Source organism: Coturnix japonica, chromosome 16, assembly GCF_054131305.1.
Source record: "Coturnix japonica strain WE chromosome 16, WE-NBRP24, whole genome shotgun sequence".
NCBI lineage: Eukaryota > Metazoa > Chordata > Aves > Galliformes > Phasianidae > Coturnix > Coturnix japonica.
The window spans coordinates 514,334-539,962 of NC_140678.1; the positions used below are offsets into that span (position 1 = coordinate 514,334).

Consider the following 25,629-nt stretch of genomic DNA (forward strand, 5'->3'; position numbering starts at 1 on the left):
GTTCTTTGGGACGGGGATGGATTCAGTGCCGGAATGACGCCTCCGGGTCCGGGAACGGATCCTTCGGGGCTGGGAACGGAGCTCCATCCCCACTCCATCCCCACTCCATCCTCACTCCATCCTCACTCCATCCTCACTCCATCCCCACTCCATCCTCACTCCATCCTCACTCCATCCTCGCTCCATCCGCGCTCCATGTGGACGCGGCCCCGCGGGGTGCGGGCAGCAGGGAAGGGTTAAACCCCCCCCCCCGCGCTCACCCACTGCCGAGCCCAGATTAAGCAGCGCAGGACGTCACTTTCCATTACGGGAAGGGCTCCCGAGGCAGCTCTGGGGCTGGATTAGGGGCTGGCACAGCGAGGGCTGCGATGCGCGGGGTGCGGAGCCGCTGCTGAGCGGGGCCATGTGGGAGCGCGCCCGCGCGGCGCTGCTGGGCTCGTTGTCCATGGGCTCCGCGCAGCTCGGGGCGCAGCTCCGAACCTTCTGGCGCAGGAACGGGCTCCTGACCCTGTCCATGTTGTCCGTGGGCACCGGCTGCCTCCTGGGCTTCCTGCTGCGGGCGCTGGAGCTGACGGAGCTGGTAAGGACGGGCTGGGAGCGAGGGGAGCGCAGGAAGGATCGGCCCGGAGAGCTGGGATGTTCTGCCGGGGAGAACCGCATCTCACGGGCGTGTTTTCTTCGTATTTTGGCCCCAAATCCCGCTTCCCTCCGCTGGGACCCCGCGGGGCTGCAGGGGGTGGGTGGGGGGAGGCAGCCGCTGCCCTGAGCGCTGCGCTGGGCGCTGCTCCCTGCTCGGGGCCGCCCCACGGCACAGGGCAGCAGTGCCGGAATCCCGCAGCTCCTCCACTGCTCGTGCTCGGCATCCAGGTGAGTCCCGGCACAAAGCACACCGGGTTCCCGGGGGTCCCCTCCTGTTCCCAAAGGGCCATTAAAATCACAGCGGTTTTAACTCAGCGCTGATCTGTGGGACGCTCAGCCCCGCGTAACCTGCGAGGATTTGGCATTTGTCACTTCAATTACACCCCGCAGCATTACTGCCCGCAGCGAGGATGATCTGACTTAACCGAAGCGGGGTGTAATCCCACTGCACCCCAATGCACGTGGCCATGAGAGAGGCAGCATCCCGCTGCCCCCGCCCCAGGGAGCCCAACAAATCCACGTGGCACTGGGGAAGGTTGGGTGGAGGATGGAGGGATGGAGGGATCTGGGCAAATCTGCCCAGTTGGAGCCTTTCACCCACAACCAGTGCACCCCTCCCCACTCCCACCCCTCCCAACGCTCTGCTCCCTGCAGGAGAAGCAGTACTTCTCCTTTCCTGGAGAGCTGCTCATGAGGATGCTGAAGATGCTGATCCTGCCGCTGATCACCTCCAGGTGAGATACCACCTTCTGCATCTAAAGGACCATGAGACAGGACATGTGGCTGCCTGGGTGTGGGTGCCAGGCCCTGGGCTGGTGGGAGCAGAGCTGGTTTGGTTGGGGTTCTTTCCCTCTTACACCTGCAGCACATGGGGGGGGTCCAATCAGGATCCCCAGCGCTGACCCCATCAGTTTGGGAGCGGGTGCTGAGTGTTTCCTGGTGTTTCCTGGCACAGCCTGATGTCTGGGCTGGCAACCATGGAGCCCAAGGCCTGTGGGAAGATGGGGGTGATCACCATCACCTATTACCTTTGGACCACGTTCATGGCGGTGACCATCGGGATCATCCTGGTAGTCAGCATCCACCCTGGCGTGGCGGCTCAGAAGGAGGACTACTCAGCAGGGAAGGTGGTGCTCAGCTCTGCCGACGCGCTGCTGGATCTGATCAGGTGTGTTGTGGGGTCTGGGAGCAGCGCGGGGGCTGTGGGGCACTTCCCGGGGATGCTGCCACACACCTCTTGCCCCACAAGCTGCAGCTTTGACCCCCACACTGCTGCTCTCTTCCAGGAACATGTTCCCTTCCAACTTGGTGGAAGCTTCCTTCCAGCAGGTGAGCAACCAGCCCCTGGCAGCCCGGCCTCCCTGCTCTGCAACACTGCAGTTGGGCCCTGCTGTGGTGTGCTGGCTTCCCAGCCCTAGCTGCAGTCCCAGTCCTAATCCCAGCCCCTTTCCCATTCCTATTCCCAGCCCCATTCCCATTCCCAGTTCCACCTCCAATCCCGGACCCAGCCCATTCCTGGTCCACCCCCCCCCCCCCCCCCCCCATCCAATTCCCATCCCATCCCTGTTCCAACCATCCCATCGCTGTCCCTAACCCATCCCCCTCCCAACCCCACCCCAGTCCCAGTGAGGTCGGAGCAGGGCAGAGGGGTGTGGGCAGGAGGATGAGAGTGATGAGATTTGGGCTGAAGGAGACGGGGCAGAGACGGGCAGGGTGCAGGGAGAACAGTGAACTCATGGCACGGGGAGTCTGTGGGGTGCCAGGATGGGTTGGAGGGGCCTCTCTGTAGGGACCATGACGTTTTCTCATCTCATCCCACACCGGGATCCACCCCAAATCCCAGCCACTGTTTCCCTGCCCACCTGGAGCTCGTTGCCCACGGGACAGTAACTTCTGCTTTGCTTCCATCCCAGTATCGAACTGTCATTGTCCCAGTGGTGAAGTCTCCACGATTCCCAGCAATCCCAGGGAAGTCCCTCAGTTTTATTTACTTTGCACCGGATGAGGAAAACCCCGAAATCCACCGTCCCATGTTTCTGGAGCTCACACCATCTCCTGAAATGACCTACAGGACCCTGCCAGGGACCAGCAACGAGATGAACGTCCTTGGGATCGTCATCTTCTCCGCGACCATCGGTACCTGCAGGAGGGGAGGAGGGAGTGGGGGGGAAGAGTAGGAGGCGATGGGATCAGCGTGGGGCGGATTATGGGGAGAGGTGAGGGCGAAGAGCTTGAGCTCAGCGTATCAGGAACCCGAGAGCCAATCCGAGGACCTGGGGTGGGGGCAGCGAGGTGAGGGCAGCACCGGGGGCAGCAGTGGAGCTGTCAGCAAAAAGCCAGTCCATCCCTGTGCAGATTCCTCCATCCACAGCCCAAGGGCACGTGGTGCTGCACATCGGGTACTGCCCAGTAGCACAGGTCCGTGTGTTGGGCTGTAGGGCTGCTCCTGGGGAAGATGGGCGAGCGAGGAGCGCCGCTGGTCAACGTGTGCCAGTGTCTGAACGAGGCCGTGATGAAAATCGTCTCCATGGCTGTTTGGTGAGTCGGGTCGTCACCGGTTCCACTGGTGCCGATGCCACGTATCTGTAGTGAGCAATGGACTCAGTCCAGCACAGCTGCACCAAATGCTGCCATGGCTGCTGCAGCGCTTAGTGCTCTCAAACACTTGCCCCTATCCTTGGTAGGTACTTTCCTTTCGGCATCGTGTTTCTCATTGCTGGGAAGATCCTGGAGATGGAAGACCCGTCGGTTACAGGCCAGAAGCTGGGGCTGTACGCCATCACCGTGGTGTCAGGGCTGGCCATCCATGGACTCGTGCTCTTACCGCTGCTCTTTGTACTCATCACCAAGAAAAACCCCTATGCTTTCATTAAGGGGATACTGCAAGCTTTGCTGATTGCCTTGGCTACATCTTCCAGGTATGAAAATGTGGCTGAAATAAGTGGGTGCAGCTGGAACAGGGGGCAGGTCACTTGGGGGGGGTGCAGAGGCAGACAGGGCTGGCTGTGTGGCAGAAGAGATGCACCACAAACATCAAGAAAGATAAAACATTAAAGGAGATCCATCCCGGCAGCAGTGGGAAGCGGGATGCTCAGCACTGCCCCGCTGTCACGGCACCTTCACACCCGGTTCCAGCAGCCCCTTTATTACAGCATCCCATCTTGTGATGGGCAGAAGGAAGAGCGGTGGTTCCCTGCCGGGATGCAGGGGTGCTGGGGGGGGCTCTGGGTTTCCCTTTGGCACTGCAGCCACATTGCTTGGCCAACAGCGTGTGCTCCGTGTGTCCTGCAGGTGCTGTAAGCTGAGGAGATGCATATGGCTCCTGTTGGCACAGCAACCTGTACAACATTACTGCTTACGTTTCTCCAGGGCTCACTCAGTAATTCCAAAGGCAGCCCTGGTGATGCTGTGGCAAATGATGACTTGATGCTCCTTGCTCTGCAGCTCTGCGACTTTGCCCATCACCCTTAAGTGTCTCCTGGAAAACAACGGCATTGACCGGCGCGTGGCACGCTTCGTCCTTCCTGTCGGTGCCACCATCAACATGGACGGCACGGCGCTGTACGAGGCCGTCGCTGCCATCTTCATCGCCCAGGTCAATGAGTACGACCTGGATTTGGGGCAGATCGTGACCATAAGGTACGTGTGAGCAGCAGCGGGCAGGGAGGTGCGGGCACTGCATCCCATCCTGCTCTATGCATCCCATCCTGCTCTATGCATCCCATCCTGCTCTCCACCAGTGGATGTGCCCATGATGAGCCATCTGCAGTGCTGGAACCTTCCGGAGCTCACCCTGCTCTTCCACAGCACCTGCTGAGGACACTAACCCTGCAGCCTTCTCTCCTCAGCATAACAGCAACTGCAGCGAGCATCGGGGCGGCCGGGATCCCCCAGTCGGGACTCGTCACGATGGTCATCGTGCTGACCTCGGTGGGGCTGCCCACAGCCGACATCACACTCATCGTTGCAGTGGACTGGGCCCTGTAAGTCCTTTCTGCTCCACACCCCTCTGTGTTCTCTCACAGCCATCCCAGCAGCAGGGACAGCAGGGCTGCATCCCCAGTGCTGTGATGCCTTATGGGTCCACAGGCTGCAGCCCCAGCACTTCTCTCCTGCAGGGACCGATTTCGGACCATGACCAACGTCCTCGGGGACGCGCTGGCTGCTGGCATCATCCAGCACGTCTGCAAGAAAGACTTTGCCCCAAAGCCCCCAGAGGTGCGTCCGGGTGGTTATTCTGGGTGCATGGGGCACCCTGAGGCCACAAAGAACGTGGTTGGTTAAAAATCCAAACCAGCATTTTTATCTTTACTCACAGCAAGACACAGTGAGCGACACAGACAAGTTTCCTTCTGCGGAGCCCCCACTTCTGCATCCCAAAGACAACGTGATCCATCTGCTCGAGGACACTCTGTTTGAGCAGATGGGAGTGCACTACAACATCTGCCAGGTGTAGGTGGCAGCACTCCCCCCTCAGTGCTAACCATTCCCAATGCCACCTACGGCTGCTCCGTGAGACAAAGGCCTTACCCGGGGCAGCAAACCCCGCTCTATCCTTTCTACCCTGCTGCTTGGAGCTGAGGACAGGACCGGACTGGCTGCCCTGCCTACAGCAGTTGGGGTCATGGCACAGCCCTGCTCCCTTCCATGAGGCTGCTCGGGATTGGGGAAAAGCAAAGAGGTGACAGCAGAGAGCAGCAGAGGTGGAACTGAAGCTGTCATCTTACGGCAGCAGCCTCTATCTGCTGCATGCCATAAGGTGTTAATAGTTATTTTTAAACCTTTTTATATATGCTAATACATACATATTATGTATTACATATTAATATATACATATACATGCATATCTTTTAGGTTCTCATCCAAAAAACAAAGTGTTTCTTTTGCCCAGAGCCCAAAGCCAAAGCTGAGCAGAACAGGATGCTGAACCAGCATTACCCCATCGCAGCTGCGCTCCTAAGTTCAAATTCCCATCCCAATGAAAGCCTTAAAACAGCTGCCAGGGGCAGCCTTCTCCACAAAAGCCTTTCATACACGTTATGTAGTGCTGGATGCATTTACCTCTTGCAATGCCACCACATCAGAGATCAGAGATAAGCTCTACAGGGAAATGAAATAAGGAAATGGAAAGAGGGGAAGAGGGAAAGGTAGACAGGTCCTGCCCTGCTCTCAGTACACAGACATTCACTCCTGAAAGCAGCAGTTTGGATAGATGGATGTGCTGCTTATTTAAGAACGTGGGTCACCCTGACATCAGGGCAGATGGGAAAGAAAACACGGGGCTGGCCGGCTCTGTGCACTTATTTATCACCTCTGCTTTTGCAAAACACGCCGTGTTCTCCCAGTGTCAACCTGCAGCACCATCACCCCTCACCCCCTGCAGCTTTTGTGGCCAACCGGCCCCCAGCCAACCTCCCAGCCACACACCAGCTCCCCACATCCTCTTATTGGAGCCTACAACACTTGAACACTTTGGGGTTTTTAGTAGGATGGGAACTGCTATGAATCTTCTCACTGTTCTTACAAAAACAATGATAAAAATAAAGCTGTATGACAACGTGGTGTTTTAATGAGCCATTAAGCTTTTACACAGTTATGAGCACCAACAGCAGGAAGTGGCAGCTGCTGCAAGGAGCTTCTCCTTGGGCATCACCCCATCTTCCTCCTCTGGTACCTGCAAGAAAATCCTCTCTTCCTTCCCTGGACACGGCCTTAAACGAATCAGCTTCACGTTGTTCCTTCCCCACAGACCAGAACGCACTCAGAGGAACTGGGAGATCAGAGGGGACAGCAGAGCTGCTCTGGCAGGCCCAGTACTCATTACATGGACACCAAGAGCTGAACTTGGACCCAATGTCCCTTCCCCACCAGCAGCATCTGGGTGTCCAGCCCAGAATCCAGGGATGGGGAGCGGGGCCAATTTCTGTCACTCACAGACCATCAGGAAGCTGAGCTGCCTTCCTCCTTCCATTCCTGCAGTAAGAAAGGATGAGAGCATTAAGGCCCAGGAAATACTGTAATAACAGGGAATAAAACAGAAAAGCTGGCCCAAAAAGCAGCAGGCATCATTTCCTCATTGCCAGTTCTCAGAGAGATGACAGACAGCATCCTCATCCCAGGGAGAAGAAAACGGGAGTCGCTCCCTGAAGAGCAGAGCTGCTGTGTGCCACCAGATGATGCACGAGATGGAGGCGTCTGGAGCTATTCTGAGATCTTAAAGCTCAGCCTCCTGCTTGTCACATCATTGCACTGCTGCTACAAAACGTCCTCATGACTCTACAGCTCAATAAGAGCTCAGATTTTGAAGGACAGACATTGGGCCAAGATCAAACCTGTTTGCTTCCAGAGAAGCACGGGGACTGACTTACCAGAGCCAACGTGAACTGCAGTACCACGCTGAGGGCTGTGAGGGTGAGCACAGCCTCCTCCCATGGCACATGAGCCGCAGCCCAGCACCGCTCACAGCGACCCCACGCTGCTCCCAAGCCAAACCTGCTCTGCTCTGCTCTCTGTTGGGGTCTCTGCAGCATGAACTGGGCTGAGCTTGGGAGCAGGATCTGTTCCAACACATTCAAACAGAAGTTGGGTTAAAGGATGGTCGGAGGTCTGCTGGTTACTCAGACGCACGAGGAGCCACGGCTCCCTTTATGTGAGTCGGTGAAGCTCTGTCTGCTCCTGGATGGGCACGAGGAACGCTCCGGCTGCAGCTCTGCAGAGAGAAGGCCATCAACCCGGACAAAATAACATCGACTGCATTATGTAACAGAGGTACAACTCAAATGGGGGATAAAAGGAAAACAAAGATATTTTAAGGAGCAGAGCAGCAATGAGGAGGGAACCTCCACCCCCAGTTTTCTCCACCTGGGGGTTAACTGGCCTGGTAAGCACCGGGAGACCAGGCCATCCCCATAGCAGCAAGAACTGAGAATGCAGCTCTGTAAAGCTCTGCTCTGAGCTGCCCTGGCAGCAATTTGCCTTCTGCAGGACGGCTGGGGTGGAAGGGAGGGGAGGGGCCGTTCAGTTCCAACCCCACCAGCTCAGGGATCCCCCCGGCCTCGGGCACCTCCAGCTCTGGGCAGGATGGCAGCAGCCCCTCCAGCCTGGCAGCACAGCTTTGTGAGTGCCTGGCACATCCCAACTGGGCCAACCCTTCCCAGGCCATTGCAACCAGGCCCTGCCCGACCTGGGGGATGGGGCAGCACCAAAACCCAGGGTTTTCCCTCTGAAGGTTATGAAAAATACCGACCGACCAACCCCAAACCTCTGAGCGATGGGCTGCAGCTGGGGCTGGTTTGGTGCTGATGCTCTTCTTCAGTTGTTATTTCATTCAGTCATTTAATGAAGCTGGATAAACGCCCTGAGACCAAGAGAACAACTCCTGCAAGGTAAGAAGCCGGCCCTGTGCCCTCCTTTCATCCCCTCGCTCTCATCCTGTTACGCACAACAGAAGCTTTAGCAGAGCGAACCCAACGCGCCCACAATTGCAAACACAGCTCACGTTACCCTGCAAAGTCCACCAGAACTCCAAAGTGCACAAAGCAGCCCCCATCCCTGCAGGAAAGGAACCACGGAGGAAGCACTCAGTAAAAGCTTGATGCCGTTCTGCCATTCCCGGCCTCCAGCACAGCCCCTGGAGGAACCTGACGGATGTGGCATAAACCAGCAGGGAGCAAAACCAGCAAGGAACGGGTCGGGCAAAAAAATAACAACAAAAAAGATCCTGTTCGTATCCAATTCAGTTTTATATGAAAAGAAGGGTGAGGGACAAAGGCTTCGCTTCCACAAGAAAACAACGCTGCGCCCACAGGGTCCCCAATGAGCGGCGCTGTGTTCAACCCACCTTCCAGCTGCTTCAATATGGGAATCCCAGCTTTACAAAGCAGCTCTGGAGCACCTGGATGGAAGGAAGGGCAGAACGGGCCCATTCCTGCAGCTCTAAGATGGGGATTTTTCACATGCGTGCTCTCAAAATAACACAATGGGATTGCATTCGGTTCAGACGTTTGGAAAGCAGTGTCATACTTTATTTAAAATAAACCCATGTAAAAACAAAGCGTAAATGAAAACGGTACCTGAAAAATAAATTATTTGATATAAAACAAACCAATAACTTAAAAACACGCCGAATATACAAAATGTTTAACCGGGTACTGTACAGAACGGAAAACAATCGGCAAAGCCTTCTGTCCCACAAACAGATCCATTCACCAACAGAAGGTTACAGAGGAAAAGGGAAACCAAACCCAGGAGCGGAGAACAGCGTCATCTGTGCGGCAGGTCGAGGTTTGCCCCGAGTTCTTCCAATTGAGAACAGCGGGTCGCACCGCCGACAGGCCGCCCCAACCCCTTGGAAATAGGGAACAGGAGAACGAGGGCTGCGGGCACAGCACCCATCCCTCAAGGTTCCACTGGCAGCCCCTCTCCCACCCCCTGCAGGGGGGATTCCACCCCAGGGCAAAGCAGCTGGGGCTGCACCGGGAGCAGGAAGGCCATGAAGGCCGTGCTCAGCTTTGCTGTTCACCTCCACGCTTTCTTTTCAAAGTAGAAAACGAAGTGGGTGCAAAAACCGCGTCAGACGAGAGCTAAGCTGCGGGTTGTTGTAACCAGCCGCGTGGTGCTCAGTGCTGAGCTATGGCAGAGGGCACAGAAAGACGTGACATTAAAGCACACAGGGTGATAAAACCACGGGGGGAGCACAAAGGGAGCAGTGTTTTCCTATGCCAGGTGTCAGTTTGGTCCCTTCCCCACATTTCGGTGCAATGAGCCCCATCCCCCCCAGCACAGCACCTTGCACTGGGACAAACACATCCATAGCACAAAGCTCTGTATGTGACTCCAGCAGCTGAGCCCTGGACACCGGCAGCACCTCACAGAAAGCAGAATGTGAAATAGAACCCCCCGAGTCCTCCCTGTGCTCAGAGGGTTTTGCTGCCCGAGGACCTGGCTGCACTAAGAGGTTTGTTCTGCCACCCAGCTGCTGTCCGGGTGGAGGAGCTCAGCAGGGGACGTTCCTAAAGGTTGGCTTTTTGTTTCTTAAGCACATACGAAACAATAAAACTACGCCAAAGAAAACAGCTTCAGTTATTCCAGTTTAGAATACACCGGGAGAAAGAAATCTGCCCTGAAATATGTGAGGAATCTTTGTTTCATTGACCTTACCCCAAACATGAAGATAAAAGAACACGAGAACAACTATTGAAGGACCTTGGGGATCACTCGCTTCCCAAACTTAGCATCCAAGACCTGCACCAGCTCTCCAGCTGCTCACTCACCTCCCTGGCAGCTGCAGACCCCTCCTGCTCTCAGTGTAGGCCTTCCTACTTGTAGCTGCTGTGTACAAATGTGAGTACAACACAGTACAGCCAGCAGCTGCACAGCTCGCCCACCGCGCTGCCTTCACCAGGCTCCGTGCAATGGCAACACAGAGGTTCTATGGACACCAGCACCAGGGGGACACAGAGCTACAACAGCTCCTGCTCCTTCTGCCCTACAGACAGACCCCCTCCCCAGCACAGGAAGGGGCCGGGGGCAGCGGGGGGGGGCTCAGCTCCCCTCCCTCAACATGGCAGAGCACAGCACAGATACTGCAGAAAAGCAGCACAGCTCAAAGGACAAAAACTCAGCACCTGAGCACACAGACAGTCCAAAATGGAACCAGCAGAAAACAAAGCAGAGCATTACGCCGTCTGGATTCTGCCCCTGGTCAGAGCCCTCTGATGGTGCCATTTGTTCACCTGAAGGGGCCTTACCAGCTCGTACAAAGCACACAGCAGCACCGCAGCTCCCTGCTCTGTATTTTCTGTGCCAACAGGACGTCTGTGCAGGGGCTGCACCCTGTTCCTACAGGGGATCTGGAAAGCAAGTGTCAGGTACTGGGTGGGAATAAAAGCTCATTAATAAACCAGCAGATCAGAAAAGACCAGCCTGAATAAAGCCTGCAAGGAAACTCTGAGAAAACCTCTTTGTTTTTTTTTTCTTTTTTTTCTTTTTTTCTTTTTTTTCTTTTTTTTTTTTTTTTTTTACAGCCTAACAAATGCTGTATTTTGGTGGGTCGGTTGGTTTGTTAAGTTCTGCACAATGCAGCTCAAATCCAGAACAACTTCAGAGCGGTTTAAGGGCGGCCCTGAACCACCCTCGTGTTGCTCTGTGCTCAGCAATGTCTCATTTTAGAGTGAAACCCTGCAGTCCCCGAAGGATGCGGCCCACCCTGCAGGGCCGGGGCAGCCCCAAGCAGCACAGCCAACCCCAGCCCACAGGCTGCCAAGCACAGCAGGTGTTGGAAAACAGCAGAGAAATGGAAGGATGTTGAGTAAGAGAAGGAGAAAGTTCCATGTTCAGGGTCCTGACACCCCATAAAACACCTCCTGGATGATCTATTGAACCCAGTTCTTCTGTATCACAAATACATATGCTTAATAAATCCTTGAGTTCAGCTGCTAAAGCCAAACACTGACTGTGAGAACAGCACAGCCAACAGAGCGAGTGCTTCTTCCACGTCAGCTCTTGGTATTTTACCGGGACACTTTTCTCCTCCTTTCCTGACTCAAGAGGCAACACTTTGCTCAGCTGAACTGCCCAGCATCAGTTCCCAGAGCAGCTACCAAAGGAGTCGGGATCTCTGTCTCTTAGGAGAAACTTCCACAGCACTACTGAAACAACACCCCGAATTTCCTTCTTATTTAGTAAAAAATAGGAAAGGGGGAAATCAGGAAGCAGTTAAATGACAGCGGTGCCAAAAAGCCGCCAAGAAAAGTTAAAGAGAACGGGGCTGTTGTTGAGCAACCAGTGGTTTGAAGAGCAACATGCCTGTCATGGTTATGGATGCAGAGTCAGATTTGGGAAGTGCGGATCTTCCACAAGATCCAGTGCTAAAGCAGCAGCTGCCATTAGGTTACAAAAATCTTAACGAAACAAGAGAGAACCAGAGGAAACTGGGACCCACTTCAGGTTCACCCCAGTGGAACAGTGAAGAAGGGAGGCCAAGAGGTGATGGGACTTGGTAGGAAGGCTGCCCTACACCACACAGCTGTAACATGGGAGAAATCCCAACAGCGCTTCAAAACCTTTTCTTGTGCACCAGAAAAGGTTCCGTTGAAGTGATAAATGGATGATAAGCACAGAAACATCTGGAACAGATGTGGAAGAGAAAGCCAGAAGCAAATGGCAGAGAGCAACACCTGGGCAAGGAGAAGCAGAGCTGGGCAGTGAGCTCAGCCGCTCTCGGGCTGTGATGTGCAGAGATGAGGTGATGGCAGACTGCCTGCCCTGCTGCAAGAAGGAAACCCAGGATCCCCCGCTGCAAGGCAAAGTCAGCAGGGCATGGGAGCACTGCAGGCAGCCGGAATCAGCTCGGGACTGGCTGAGGCTCACACAAAAAGGAGACACTGCAATAGAACTGACCCAGTTTTCCCACTCGCCCTAATTTTTGGCAACTGAACCTACCTGGAGGTCGCACAGAGCACGTCTCTACCACGCACAGCATCCTTACAGGGCCTGCACCCGACAGTCCTTCCCAGGCCTCCTAGCAAAGAGCACCGCCGGGTTACAGCAGCCCGTGGAACAAAGGCTCTATGTGACAGATGTGGTGCTCTCATTTCACATCCCTTTTTCTTCTACTCATCTGTCAAAGGACGAAATTAAGACTCTTTAAGAGGAACTACGCTCCTTACAAAACACTTTCTCGAAAGCTGAACGTTTTGTGCAATACTTAAGCAAAAAAATAACAGAAAATAAAAAACAAAACAAAATTTGAGCAAAACAAAATCAAATTTAATGTTCTTAAATGCAAAAGTAAAAACAAACAAAAAACACAAAAAAGCAAAAGAAAATTAACAGAAACAGAACAACTCAAAGTTTCAAGGCAGTCTGCAGAAAACTCGGGGGATTAATCTTGAGATCTACAAATCAAAGGGTTTTCTTGGTTAATATCTAACTTGCAAGTCGTAAGTACTTTTCTGCTGAGTGTTCAATAAGTAAAGCTAGTTGTCAAAACAAAATCCTAGTAAAATAGAAAAATCTAGCACTCATTAGAAGGGATGCGAGAAATACAATGCTCAAATGTTTACAAGTGGGTTTTGTTTTTTTTTCCTTTACAAAATAGAACTACCAAAGGAATTCAGGCTATGGTGATCTTTGAAAAGGAGCATCTTGCTGCGTTATAATGTACCAGGAAGTAGTGCACCATGCATTAAATATCCGGACAGAAGAGATTCGGTTCGATAATGTAGCGACACATTCACACTTTTGTGGAGTTTCATTTTGACTCTGAAATCTTCCCGGAGTTTCTTTGAAACTCTTTGGTCCATTCCTATTAAAAATGTTGGGCTCTAAGAGGAAATATTGCTAAAACCTTTCCATTGGACAGCACGGCCGCTGCTCGGTGTGCAACTTACCTCATCAATGGTGTTAAAAGTTATGCTGGCATGCTACTACTTACAAGACCTCGTCTTTATAAAGCGTCATCCTCAACGACACGTAGCAATGAGTATTAATCGGCAAAACGAATTTACTGCCAACTACAACATTAGTAGTTCTCAGCTTTTCTTCCATAGTAGCGAGTCGGGGGACAGTCGGGAGAATGGGTGAGGAAAACAACATGAGAAACAAGCAAATCCATTAATTCAGCCTGAGGGTTTTTAGAGGAGATTCCAGTTTTTTGCAGACAACATTCAATGGAACAGATGTTAGTCTCATAAGTGAAAGCATGCTTCAATTTTACCACCATCCAGAGGGTCTGATTCAATGCAATCTACTTCAGATCTCAGGGGATTGTTATCATCATGGTTATTATTATTATTCTTTTTTTTTTCTTTTAACATGTTTTTAAATGAAATAACTTAAAGCAACTTAAGATTGGTCTAACATTGTGGGATTTCAAACATTTGAACATGTCAGTTGCATCCCAGAATATAAAACCTTTTCCACTTCTCATTTAGACTAAGACAAACACTTGTGAAAATTGGCGCAAAATGAGTTTTACACTAACAAAAATGTTTCAACTTCTGTCACTCCATTATCTACTCCATACAAAAAGCACGAGCAAGTTATTTGTGGGACTTGTTGGTTTTGAAGGAAACCTGTAAGATTTTGTCCCCCAGGCGGTAGCCATTAAGACTTGCTATGGCCATTGCAGCTTCTTCATAGTTTGTCATGGTCACAAAACCAAAACCTTTGCACTTGTTGGTGTTGAAATCCCGAATAACTTTCACATTGGTAACCGCGCCAAAGGGGCCAAACATCTGCCAGAGGATTCCCTCATCAGCATCTTGACCAAGGTTGTAGATGAAGATACACCAGCCAGAAGATGCGTTTCCTGGAACATTTACACCAGAAAGCCCACTCATGTGATCTACACCCATAGGAGAGAACCTAGCAAATAAAAAGCACAATATTGCATGTAAAAGTTCAATTCAATTCAGCAAATCAACTTGAACGGGAAGCGACCGACAACGAATAATTTCTACATGGATATCAAAACTGCCAGAAAGAAACATTTACGCATTCAAATTAACAGTCAACCACATTGACAGCTGCCAGGAGAAACGTTAAGCATTCCACGTGCTTTACTTCTACCTACAGGGAACTCTACTTAGAAACAGGCACCGTGGTACCGTCCCAAGGCAAGTTTACGCCATCACCTTCACAAGGGACTCAGAGACCTTTGGAGCCCAGTGCAGCACTGCAGGAGCGTGGGGCAACGTGCAGCCCCTCCCCAGAGCCCACCTTGCCCCCCCCCCAGCCACCCTCAGCTCTGGGACGCTGTGCCAATACCCTTTTTGGGGGGGTCTGGTTGTTTTTTGGCTCTGCAGTAGCACATTGGGAGCATCAGAGCAAGAACAGAGCCAAGGCAATGCTGGTGCTCCCCCAGGCCACCCTCAGCAGCCAGGCTGCCTCACACTTCCAGCTCCAGCACTGACATTTCAGTTTAGCATTCCCCAGTTCCAGGTATGTTTATCTTAACTGCAGTGGTTTTCATACATCAGATTACTAAACGAGTTTTAAGAACATGGTTTTCTGTACCAAGCATTTACGGTTCTCATCCACTTCATGCCAACTCCATACCCTGAACTCTGACTTGACTGAGCTGGGTACCGTACAACCCCCTGCCTGCCCTCCTTAAATCTACCCTCTGGCACCTGAGTAAGAAGAAACAATTACTTTCTGCTACATCTTGCTTTGCATTATCTGCTTTTCTCCCATAACCCACACATCAGACCCCTCTAACCTTCTGTTCCTGCTCCCCATCCTGGACATTCAGAGCTTTAGGACATTTTAATGCAATATTACGGTTGCACAGCTAAGCGCTCAAAGGTCAGGAAATGTGAAAGTTAAAGCAGAAAACCTCCACTCGATCCCTTTTGCTTATGTCTTATATAAAAATGTGAGGCCACGTGATTGTAGAAATATAATTATACTATACCAGGGGTTCCCAAACTGTGGTGTACCACTGGTGATATGCAAACCACTTAAATGCGGTACACGTGCTGCTCTCTGCCAAGGACATGGCGGTGGCAGATCCTGATTCTCTGCTGACCTGGAGGAAACAGGGAACGCATGTCTGGGCAGCGAGCACGGCACGCGGCGCCCAACACTTCCCCCTGACTTTTTCCTCACCCTGCATTAAGACAGGAGCTGCCTTCGTATAGAAGAGAGGGCTTATGGCAGCGTGAACGAGGACAGGGAGCAGAGCCGCACGGCACGCACAGAGGCAGGGCAGCCAGCTCACGCTCAGCGCTGCGTGCAGGTGGGTGCGCTCACACTTAGAGAACAGCTCGGCCCCCTCCCGCAGCCCCGGCTCTCCAGGAGAGCTCACCTCCCAGGGCAGCTGAGCTGGGAGACCCTTCAGGCCCAGGGGGAGCCTGCGGGGGCACAGCCCCCCCCTCTCGGCAACGCTGCTGCCTGCAGCCCGGCCTGCTGCTGGCATGGCCGCCCCTGAGCTCACGCTGCACGTACTCACTGCTGCTGCCACTGCTGGCCAACCCCGAGCACATCCGAGTTTGGGAATCCTTGCACTACAGTGAAACTGAGAGAGTGGTTAAGATGAGCAGAACGCGAATGAAACGCGCTAACCCACGTAGTTCTGTGACATCTACTGAGCATTTATTTTGCTTTCATATGAAAACGTTCCTCTGTTGGCATGCTTCGTATCCTTGAAGGTTTTTGTTTGGTTGGTTTTTCCCCCAACACTTTTCAACTCTGTAACTCTTCCGGGTGAGTAACGATCTCCTCATCTTAACTCCTACCAGGACAAGGTTCATCTCAACAGATCACCAGACTTGGGTCGCTGTGTGCAGGGAGTCCCTGAGCTCAGAGCCACGCAGCGTTGGTTCCAGCAGCACCTGCCTGCTACAAAGCCCCAGGCCAAGACCCCACCACAACACACGCTGCAAAGGAGATGGGGCTCGAAAGCCAACAAATCCAGAATGATAACGTGCAGAGCCATGGGAAGCAGTAAGCACCGCTGCGCTGCCAGCACAACTGCTTTCAAACAAGTTCCCCCTTTCAGCTTTTTGAGTCACAGAAATGCTTCAGGTTTATCAGAGCAAGCAAAACCCCTTTTTTGTGCTGCTGTTTTTCCTCCCTGATTTTCCAAAAAACATCCCTGTGGTACAAAAATGGTGAACGATACAGGAGTACACAGGGCAGCTGGGGGCTGAGGGCTGAGCTTTCAGCCTTCAGGACTCCTGGAGAGTCCAACACACACAGATCTGCTGCCCACGAAGGCCAGCCCCCGACGTGAGCTGTAAGCCACAAACACTGCAGGAACCAGAAAGGATTAGTGGAATGTTCAGGAAAGGATCTGAGCAATATCTGTAGGAAATTAATCATTATAAATTAGAGATATGAAAGGCTTAATCCTGGATTTACCTTCCATCGTATGATGGAATGAGATGGAGCGCAATCAAAACGCTAGTTGAAGCATTCAGCCTCTGGAGCAGAGGACACAGGTGACATTTCTACAGGCTGAGCCCTCTGGGGGCAGCTTATCATCTCATCAGGCTCTGTACACACCAGAAAGCAGACAAGGCCCAGCCTGAGCCATGGCCCCTAAGCTTTAACACAGCATCAACGGCTGTAACTGTCAGCATCACAGAACCATAGAACGGCTCGGGTTGGAAGGGACCTCAAGGATCAAGTTCCAACCCCAACTCCCAAACCTCACGAGGGGGAGGCAGAGATAGAAACCCTGCCCGACCTCTTCATCAGACACACTGTGTTCCTAACTTGCTGCGATTCACTCATTTCCCCCCCCTGCTGGAACCAACGGTTCAGAGCTTTAATTAAAGTTGCCGAATTCTATCTGCATTCAGATACAGGGACTGCAGAATGGGGATCTGTTGAGATGGGCACCTGCAATGCGCTGAGCCGCAGCGGCACGCGGCTTCCTGTGCCTTCACAGCGCTGCCTTTGACACCAGATTAACAGGTAAGGGTTCACTTGTCATCCTCTTTTAACTCAGCGATCCATTTACATCACGCTGCACAGCGCCGCAGCGAGGAGACTCGGCACATCAGGATCCCTCCTAACCTACCTGAATCTCTGCGCCTGGTGGTGGACCGGCCCTCCGAACCGCCTGGCTGGTGAGTGACACAGCTGCGACAACAGGGCCACGTTTTTGTTCTGGTTGGGATTGGCTGCAAACTTCACCGTGATGGGTTCGGAGGAACCTGGGGGTTTGTGACCATTGAAATTTGTAATTGCTTCTTCTGCTTCTGACCTTTTGTCAAACCGGATAAATGCGACCCCTCTGGATAAACCTTTTAACCAAAGCGATAAAGAAAAGAAAGTAAACAAACAAACAAACAAAACGACAAAAGAAAGAAATGAAATTCAGGATAAACGCAAAAAAATCGTGAAAGTAAAAAATCAAAAGCTTAAAAATGGCTCCAGTCGGATCTTTGGAGCCGTCTGCGATTCCTGCTGGTCCATCAGCAGCCCCAGAACCACACAAACCAAGGAACAAAGCAAACCAACGCGCTGCTTCCAGCGCTGCCAGGCAGGGCAATGTGCTCCTGCCGTGCACTACAAGCAAAGGGAACCCGTGGTGAAACTCCATGGCTTGGAGCATGAATGACATTTCCCACTACCAGCAACAGAAGGCGTTAGAAGTTAATCCCCCCACCCTGCCCCAGAAAGAACCCCACAAAGGGGAGAAAAACAAAGCAACCACAAAGCTCGCTCTGGCTTTGATGGCTGCATCACCAGAAACCACCTGCAAACACAAAACTGGCCCTTATTCTCCAAACATTTTCAGTTTTCCAGCCCTAAGGCACACCTGCAGCCCACGGCAGGAGCTGTAACATAAGGCGTTTAGCCCTCTGTAATAAAGATGCACAAGACTTTCACAGTCAGGTGAATCTCACCAGGAGCTGCTGACTGCCCACTCTGAACTGCAGTCCATTCATCACAGCAATCAAAGCTGCTCCTTAACTAATGTGTACAGACAAGCGTGGTTCCACGTACAAATTCACCTAATTACCCTAATTCCACAATTATCTGTTATTCTGATGCAGTGCACACATTATTAACAACAAGGTCTGTTTGCAGAAGTACTTTCTGAATTCCTAAGTGACAGATGGGCTCCTGGAGAAACCACAGCGTGCTCAGGTCACAGGATAATCCAAACTATTTGGTCATACAGTTAGAAATCATGAGGTAAGAAATCACAACTGAAAACACATCCGTAACACCAAGTCAGCTTTGGTCCCTCCTGAGCTCAGCAATTAACAAAGTCATTTCTTTGTCCTTTGGGGTGTTTTGGTGGTGGTTGGTTTGGTTTTGTTTTTAAGCCATAATACGCAGTAAATTCCAGGGCAGTCACTCACGTTTGAGGTTCGTTCTTCTGGTCTGCAGTAACCACAGAGGATCGTTCAACACCTCAGGTGGTTTTTAAGCATCAAAAAATTGTGTGAGTGAATTCCAGGTTGGCATAAAGGAGGCAACATGTTGGTGTTTCTACCTGGAGCTCAGTATTCACCCGTGCTTGTAAGAATTAAATGTGGCAAAGCAGCAGCTGAGCCTGGTACAACTGCTGGTCAAAACATGGCAAGTGAGGAGCTCAGGCTGCAGCCCAGCACGGCGCTTAGCAGCCTAAGTCATTCCTTATGCTTAAAAACAACCAGGAAACAAAACCAAGACCACATCAGAAAAGGGCAGCACATCCCCATCGAGTCAGCGGCCGATCCCAGGTGCCACAGTTTGCTATAAATGAACCAAACTATCTTAAATAAGCCCAGGAACAGCCAGACTCTGAGGAGGGGCAGGAGGTGCCGTGCATCACAGTCCCACCCAGCCGAGGCAGTCGGACCCACCTGTGGTTTGATCCACGAGCACACGGGAATTGATGATGCGCCCAAAGCGTGAGAACATATCTTCTACATCCTTCTGTGTCATCGACCTCGGGAGCCCACTGATGTACAGGTTAGCGTCCTTGATAACTTCGGAACTTGGACGAGCATAGGAAACCTTGAAACAGATCAACCATTGAAATTAAATACAGAAGAGGGTCTATTGAAATGGAGAGAGCAGCTTATTGTCATCAGCCGTCACATTTAGACCCCACTGAACGACATGAGCTTCTTTTGTTTAATCTCCTGGAGATCAGGAAAGGTGGATGGGGAAAAAACTGCCAGGGCAGAAGGAGTCATGCCCACACCAGAGCCCACCACCCAACCAGCACTCTGATTACAATCATATTACAATGCTGCTGCCATAGACTCTCCTGTATGTCCTACCTTGATAGTTTTTGACTGCAGTCTGAGGCCGTTCAGTGTGTTTATTGCTCTTTCTGCATCTTTCGCTGTAACGTAGTTCACAAAGCCATAGCCTAAGCTGTGTCCTGCAGGGAAGAACATACCACTTTAAATCAGCCCTTGCCAAAGAGAGTGATGGCTACCAAAACGGGACGAAATGCAAAGGAGGAAAAGGAACTCCAACATAATCCATCATGCAATATTTAAATACACCAAAGGACTTTCCCAAGGTTGGCATGCATTGCATGAAAGAACTCCAAGCTCTCATTTGCTGCTTCAGACCCCTCGGAGAAAGTTCATCTCAAACAATGACCCATCAGCTGTAAATTCAGGGCTGAATATGGAGGCTGCCCATTTAGGGGCTCTCTGGTCTGTTGGCCCCTCTTGGCTCTGCAGCAAGAAAGAGCTGCCTGGCACATTTCTGCCTTCCTGTGCTTTGCTGTGAGATGCAATATATCACTGGCTCATCTAAACCCAATTAACGTCACGTCGCCCATTTCGTTGTATAAACAGCCCCTGTTAATTCCCATACTTGCTCTTGAAAGATGACAGATCCACTCCAAGTCGGCCCCTCGTGCAGGAGCAGCACCCTGCCCTCACAGCACACATTAAAACACCCCCACCAGCACAGAGCACGTGCTGACACCCACTTACTCTGATACGAAACAAACACAATGAAGACCTCAGAAGCCATCCTCTCTTCCCTGATTCTGCAAACAGCCCCTCAAGATGCAGGACAGCCCTGGGAGAGGTGAGCTGCAGCCACAGCGCTGCCTGCCATGCTGGGGCTGAGCTCCTCAGCACAGCATCACCCTGCCAAGCTGCCCTCTGTGTTCTGGGACTCACTGCAGAGCAGGTGAACAGCATTCCCTGCTTTCTTGCATTCAGTCCCCAGAATACAGGAGGAATTTGCTGTTCCTTGGCCAGCAGCTGTCCTGCAGAGCCTTGGATGGCTTAAGTGCTGATGCGCTGTCTGAGATCAGTGACAAGGAAGGCTAAGCTACTTACTTCTGTTTTTATCTCATATACACATAACAGTGCTCATGGATACATGGGACCAAAAGTCACCGCCCAGGCCAAGCCCCTGCAGTCACACTGTACCTGCTGCCCCCCGAGAGAAGGAACTTCACAGGGAAAGCAGCTGCGTTTTCACCCCAGCACCTCCAACCTGAGAGCGCATCCCAGGAACCCCCCCTCCAAAGCTCTCCCTTTCTAAAGGCAGCTCTGAGTTTATCCCTATTTACTTTATACCCACTTGCTCTTGTGGAAATGCTGTCCTCCAGCTCCAGGTAACATTACATAACATAATCAGAGCATTCCAATTACAGTGACACACAACACTGTGGTTGTTTCCCATGCAGAAGGGAACAATTTCAGGCGAACAGAATACTTGAATGTGTTCCAGGTGACAAGAATATTTCAGAACTCTGTTAGAGCTGCTCCTGTAAGCAATGGGTTAACACACACACACAGCTGAGCTGTGGTCAATAAGTCACCCTGGAATGCCCGCTCTGCTCCAGGCCTCTCCAGAATTAGAGCTTTGTCCTGGAGCTGCTGATCCAGGTGAGCAGCTCTGAGCTCCACAACTGCAACGTGCAGAACCCGCACAGAACTCTGCCATCACCTCCCAGCGTGTGCACGGCCATGGCCACATTTCAGTAGCTGATGGGAATAGGCTCCGGTGCACTCTGATGGCTCACATCCTTTATCCCACGTGCAGACACATTACTCCCTCCTCAAGCAGGTCAGACTCCAGGAATGCCGTGCAGGCCTCAGCAATAACTAAAAACGGCCGGGAGACACAACAGCAAAAAGCAACATCTCCGAGTTGACACTGTGCCACACTATATCGGGAAGTGACCTTCTCACGTCCCCCCCGGGGCTCCGAGCCGCTGCTGGCCTTCAAGTCTGACACAAAGAGCAACACCCTGAGCCACTGAGGTGCAACATCCAACACAAACGTGAGCACGGCGCCGCGTCTGGCTGCAAGAGCTCAGCTGCTGGTTGCACCTTCACAGCCGAAGCAAACTCATGTCTGGAACCACTTAGGAACGTGGAGGATGAACTGGAGAAGGCAGACACCGACAGCTCACCTCGCTGCTGCCACCAGTGGGAGCTGGGAGGGCACTTCTCCTTATGGTTAATGTAGACATTAAAATGAAGTTACCCCGGCTTGACAAAGCAAATGCTCGGCCACGCTTCCAGCAGCCAGTCATCGATGCAGCAGCTCTGCAGGAGGCCGAGGTGAGTTCACTCAATCATTAACAGCTGCAATCAATCAGGCAGAGGGGACCTTCTGCCCTGTGCGTTTTGTTAATAGAAGACTTTTGCTGTTGCAAAACAGCCTCCAAGGCAAGTCTCCACTGCTCAGCATCTCAAACCATACAACAACACCCAGGCTGAAAGCTCAGCTACCCACATGCTCTAAAAGTCTGCATTTCATGCCATTACTCTCATGTAGAATTCTCCTATGCTGTCCCTAGGCACACATCATGATAAAGGACCACCAGCACAGCACAGCTTTCAGATGAGCACACAGAGCCTCTAAGAAAATACATCTCCCATCTCTTGTTATCCAGTTCTACTCTCAAGAGCACAATAAGTCAGTGACACACCATCATTCACTGCAATAACCGCCCCTATCTCCCACTGCACCAAAGGAAGATCTGAACAGGGATCACCACCATTTACACACAGCCCAACAGCGCGAGGGTTACAGCACGGCCAGGAAGCTCCTGCAGCCACCCAGAGCTCACAGACCCAGCTCCTGTGTGTGCATGTGATGTTTCACTAATGAAATACTCCATTCCTCCCGTTGTTTTTAAAGCAATGACCAACAATCCTACTTGAAGGGCTGACAGGAGGAATGCCTGAGGAACAGCAACACATCAGTGCTGGGATCACACAGCAACACAAGGACGTCCCACACCAAACTGCCCCCATGTGAGCAGTGCTGGGGGCTCCATGCAGTCCGACTGCTTTGCTCCTGTATCATACCTGCAACTTTGTCCCGAATCAGCTTCGCGGATTCAACTTCGCCGATGCTGCTGAAGAGGCTCCGTAGCTCATCCTGCGTCATGTTCTGGGGGAGGTAGTTCACAATGAGATTTGTTCTGCCGATGTCATCTCTGCAATCTTCAGCCATGTGATCTTCATAACCATTAGACATCTTATAACGGATCTGCAAAGAGAGAAGCCCCACGTTAATGAGTTGCAGGGCTGTGTCGGAACGGGCCCAGCTGCCCCCACCTGCCGCGCGTCGGAGCCTTCAATTGAGACAAGAAGCAATTGTAACCACACATATTTCCACCCTGCAAAACAGATCTGCTTCTGTTGACGTTCCCAGAAGAATTCATTCCTTCAAACGGCATTTCAGGGGGCTGCAAGGCACAGAACAGCAAAGGGATGGAGCAGCTCTTAGTGCACAGCACCACAAACCCAACGGTCACAGCAGCAGGGTTCAAGTCACAAAGCAAATATCCAGAGAGGGAATGTTGGCACAGAGGGGAGATTTCAGTGTGTTCTCCAACATCTACTGAGTAACAGCGAGCGTCTGCTTCACACCGCATGGGAAAGTCAATGTTCTTAATGGGAGAGAACCAAACAAATATCTGAGCACATGTTTGGGAATAAACCACCACCAGAGCTGTGTGAATTCAGAACCCACAGCCCAGCACACACTGAAACCAAACCCTTTATTTTGTGAGGATGGAACGAAGTAAACCATAGAAGGGTTTTGCTGCTCTGCACTGAGAAGCCTCCGAGCCCCACATTTCTACATCTCAAGCACCAACAGCAGCAAACCCCCATCCCACCCCCAGGGCCGGTATCTGCTCCATGGAGGCAGTGGGAAATCGGGGCAGGAGGGAAGCAGTTACGCTGTGCCAGCAGCTCTAAGATGCTTTATTTGCAGCATGATAAGCACGAGAGCTAACGACAGAGGACAGAAGCTGCAAAGCCAGGAGCCAAACAAGATGCTCCTCACTTCTGCATCCCAAGCTGCCAGACCGTCTCGGCTGCACTGCAAAGCTGTACCAGCGAGCACAGGTCCCTCCCAGCTGTTCTGTGCTGGGACGGTGCCGGCCCAGGCTCACAACACACTGAGTTGTTGGAAGGTGTTTTGCTGAGTGCGGAGCTCCCAGACCTGCACGTGGCACTGAGCAGCGTGGGCAGCCATCAGCCATCAGATGGAATCACTGCACCGCAGCCTCCATCACACTGCAACGCTCCCCCCCACCTCCCTGAGATAAACACAGCGATAAACACAGCGATAAACACAGCACCCAGGGCTCTGCTGGTTCACAACTTTGCTAAGGATGGAAACTGACAAACCAGGGGCGCCCTCAGGGAGGATTCCTGCTCCTGCCACCAGCAGCTCAGAGCTCGGCTGCATCCTCCCTTCACCTACAGGCTCACGAAGGCACAGAACCACTGCTGGACTCACGGGTCTGGATGCAGCCACTGTGAGCACATCAGCCACTGCAGAACCTGAGAGGGAAACTGCTCTTCTACGAGAAGAACATCAGCTGACCCCAAAGAGGATCCCAGGGCCGTACAAAGAGCCCAGGGCCATACAAAGAGCCCAGGGCCATACAAAGAGCCCAGGGCCATACAAAGAGCCCTGCCCTCCTCGTTCATCAGCAGAGGGACGATGCTTATTGACGTTCCCCCTCTCCCACAGACCAAGAGGCAAACAACAAACTGCACTGCGCTACTGCTCAATGGTGGGGCTGCTGGACAGGCCTCATTGGAGACCACACGTGGAACAGAGCAAGAAGGGCAAGAAGGGCAAGAAGGGCAAGAAGGGCACCGCGACACCGAGGGCAGGGCCGAGCGGCGGCACGAGGAGCCGAAAGAGAAACCGGCCGGTAGGGAACGAGCCCAGGAAGCACCGGCCGCGGCGCTGCGCCCCGCCCGTAATGACACACCGGGAGCCGCTGGGATCCGGCACGTGGCACGGCTGGAAGTGAACGGTGTCGGCGCTGCTTCCCGGACCGGGCCACGCCGTGACCGGCCGCAGCGACACGGCACGTGAGCGGGACGGCGCCGGGCGGCCGGTCACGGAGCATCGGACACGCGGGACCATGACCCGCATCACGGCCGGGTCATCATCATCATCATCATCATCATCATCATCATCATCATCATCATCCGCAGCGCCGGGCTCGGCCCACGCGGCTGGTACGGAGCGCCACGACCCGCACGGAGCGGATCCCCGTTCCGTTCCATCCCGTTCCATTCCGTTCCGTTCCATCCCATCCCGTTCCGTTCCATCCCGTTCCGTTCCCCTCACTCCTCCCCTCCCCGCCCCCGTTTCCCCATCGGCTCCTCCCTCCCCGGGCCCCTCCCCCCCCAGGCCCTGTTCTCCCCCGCAGGCCCATTTCTAGGCCTCTCCTCCCCGCTCCCCGCCGCTCCCCGCTCCCTCCCGGTTCCTCCCCGTCCCTCCGCCCGTTCTCCCCTCGCTGTCCCCTCCCGGTCCGGTTGCGGCCCGTTCTCACCTGGTTCCGGTCCGGCCCGGCGGTGCAGCGGGACTCGAACGGCTCCGCAGCGCGCACAACAAGCCGCTCGCAGCGCCGCCGGACACGCCCCCCCGCCCCCGCCCGCCGAGCGCCATTGGACGCCGCGCGCACGTGTCCCGCGTCTCATTGGTCCGCCGGGCCGTCCGTCACCCGGCCGCCGCGAGCTGCGGGGGGAGGGGCGCCGAGCCGGGGTGGGAACGGGGGAAACGGGGGGAGGTGGGGGAACGGGAACGGGAACGGGAATGGGAATGGGAATGGGAACGGGAACGGCTGAGAACGGGAACGGGAATGGGAACGGCGGGAGGAGGAGGGAGACACGGCACCGGGATCGGTGCTGTGAGGGGTGAGATGGACGGAACCGAATGGAGCCGAACGGAGCCCAGCGCAGCGCCCGGCGGGGAGCGGAGCACAGCGCTGCACATGGGCGACGAGGAGAAGGACCTCGAGCACAGCACAGAGCATGGAGCATAGAACAGAGCATAGAGCACAGAGCATAGAGCATAGAGCAGAGCATAGAGCATAGAACATAGAGCAGAGCATAAAGCACAGAGCATAGAGCACAGCGCACAGCACTGCCCTCTGTTGAAGAGGAAGGACCTGGAGCCCATCGCTGTCACTGTGCGCTCAGCCCCAGGCCCGGAGCTGTGAGGGCTGACCCACAGACAGCCCCATAGACCCCATGTTCAACACATCCCCTGCTCTATAGGCTGCCCCACACC

General features: G+C 53.1%; 2 protein-coding genes across 4 annotated transcripts; one reads left to right on the forward strand and one right to left on the reverse strand.

Annotated features, from left to right (window-relative positions):
- Positions 1 to 46: 46 nt before the first annotated feature.
- Positions 47 to 6,196, forward strand: LOC107325529 (excitatory amino acid transporter 5-like). Its single transcript, XM_015886484.3, has 11 exons — positions 47 to 580; positions 1,294 to 1,373; positions 1,595 to 1,807; positions 1,926 to 1,968; positions 2,553 to 2,775; positions 3,078 to 3,177; positions 3,324 to 3,557; positions 4,084 to 4,278; positions 4,488 to 4,622; positions 4,758 to 4,857; positions 4,958 to 6,196. The coding sequence occupies exons 1-11, from the start codon at positions 404 to 406 to the stop codon at positions 5,093 to 5,095; spliced, it is 1,638 nt and encodes a 545-aa protein (XP_015741970.1). The 5' UTR covers positions 47 to 403; the 3' UTR covers positions 5,096 to 6,196.
- On the reverse strand, positions 6,187 to 24,989 carry ELAVL1 (ELAV like RNA binding protein 1). 3 transcript variants are annotated; one of them, XM_085517467.1, is made up of 7 exons: positions 24,890 to 24,989; positions 22,389 to 22,572; positions 19,374 to 19,477; positions 18,951 to 19,104; positions 17,171 to 17,396; positions 7,008 to 7,196; positions 6,187 to 6,612 (listed from the first exon to the last, which is right to left on the reverse strand). In XM_085517467.1, the coding sequence occupies exons 2-7, from the start codon at positions 22,558 to 22,560 to the stop codon at positions 6,570 to 6,572; spliced, it is 888 nt and encodes a 295-aa protein (XP_085373593.1). In that variant the 5' UTR covers positions 22,561 to 22,572; positions 24,890 to 24,989; the 3' UTR covers positions 6,187 to 6,569. The 3 variants fall into 3 exon arrangements, with proteins under 3 accessions (XP_085373593.1, XP_015741974.2, XP_015741975.2); XM_015886488.2 differs by lacking the exons at positions 6,187 to 6,612; positions 7,008 to 7,196 and adding exons at positions 12,387 to 14,007; positions 15,059 to 15,172; XM_015886489.2 differs by lacking the exons at positions 6,187 to 6,612; positions 7,008 to 7,196 and adding an exon at positions 12,387 to 14,007.
- Between the last annotated feature and the right edge of the window lie 640 nt (positions 24,990 to 25,629).

Excerpts from the sequence above, each read along its gene's own strand:
- LOC107325529 (XM_015886484.3), top strand. The coding sequence starts at position 404 with ATGTGGGAGCGCGCCCGCGCGGCGCTGCTGGGCTCGTTGTCCATGGGC. Across the intron at positions 1,808-1,925 it reads GCGCTGCTGGATCTGATCAG|GAACATGTTCCCTTCCAACT; the intron begins GTGTGTTGTGGG and ends GCTCTCTTCCAG. Across the intron at positions 4,623-4,757 it reads GTTGCAGTGGACTGGGCCCT|GGACCGATTTCGGACCATGA; the intron begins GTAAGTCCTTTC and ends TCTCTCCTGCAG.
- ELAVL1 (XM_015886488.2), bottom strand. The coding sequence starts at position 22,560 with ATGTCTAATGGTTATGAAGATCACATGGCTGAAGATTGCAGAGATGAC. Across the intron at positions 17,397-18,950 it reads GCTCGTGGATCAAACCACAG|GTTTATCCAGAGGGGTCGCA; the intron begins GTGGGTCCGACT and ends TTTGGTTAAAAG. Across the intron at positions 15,173-17,170 it reads CACCAGGCGCAGAGATTCAG|GTCAGCAGAGAATCAGGATC; the intron begins GTAGGTTAGGAG and ends TGTTTCCTCCAG.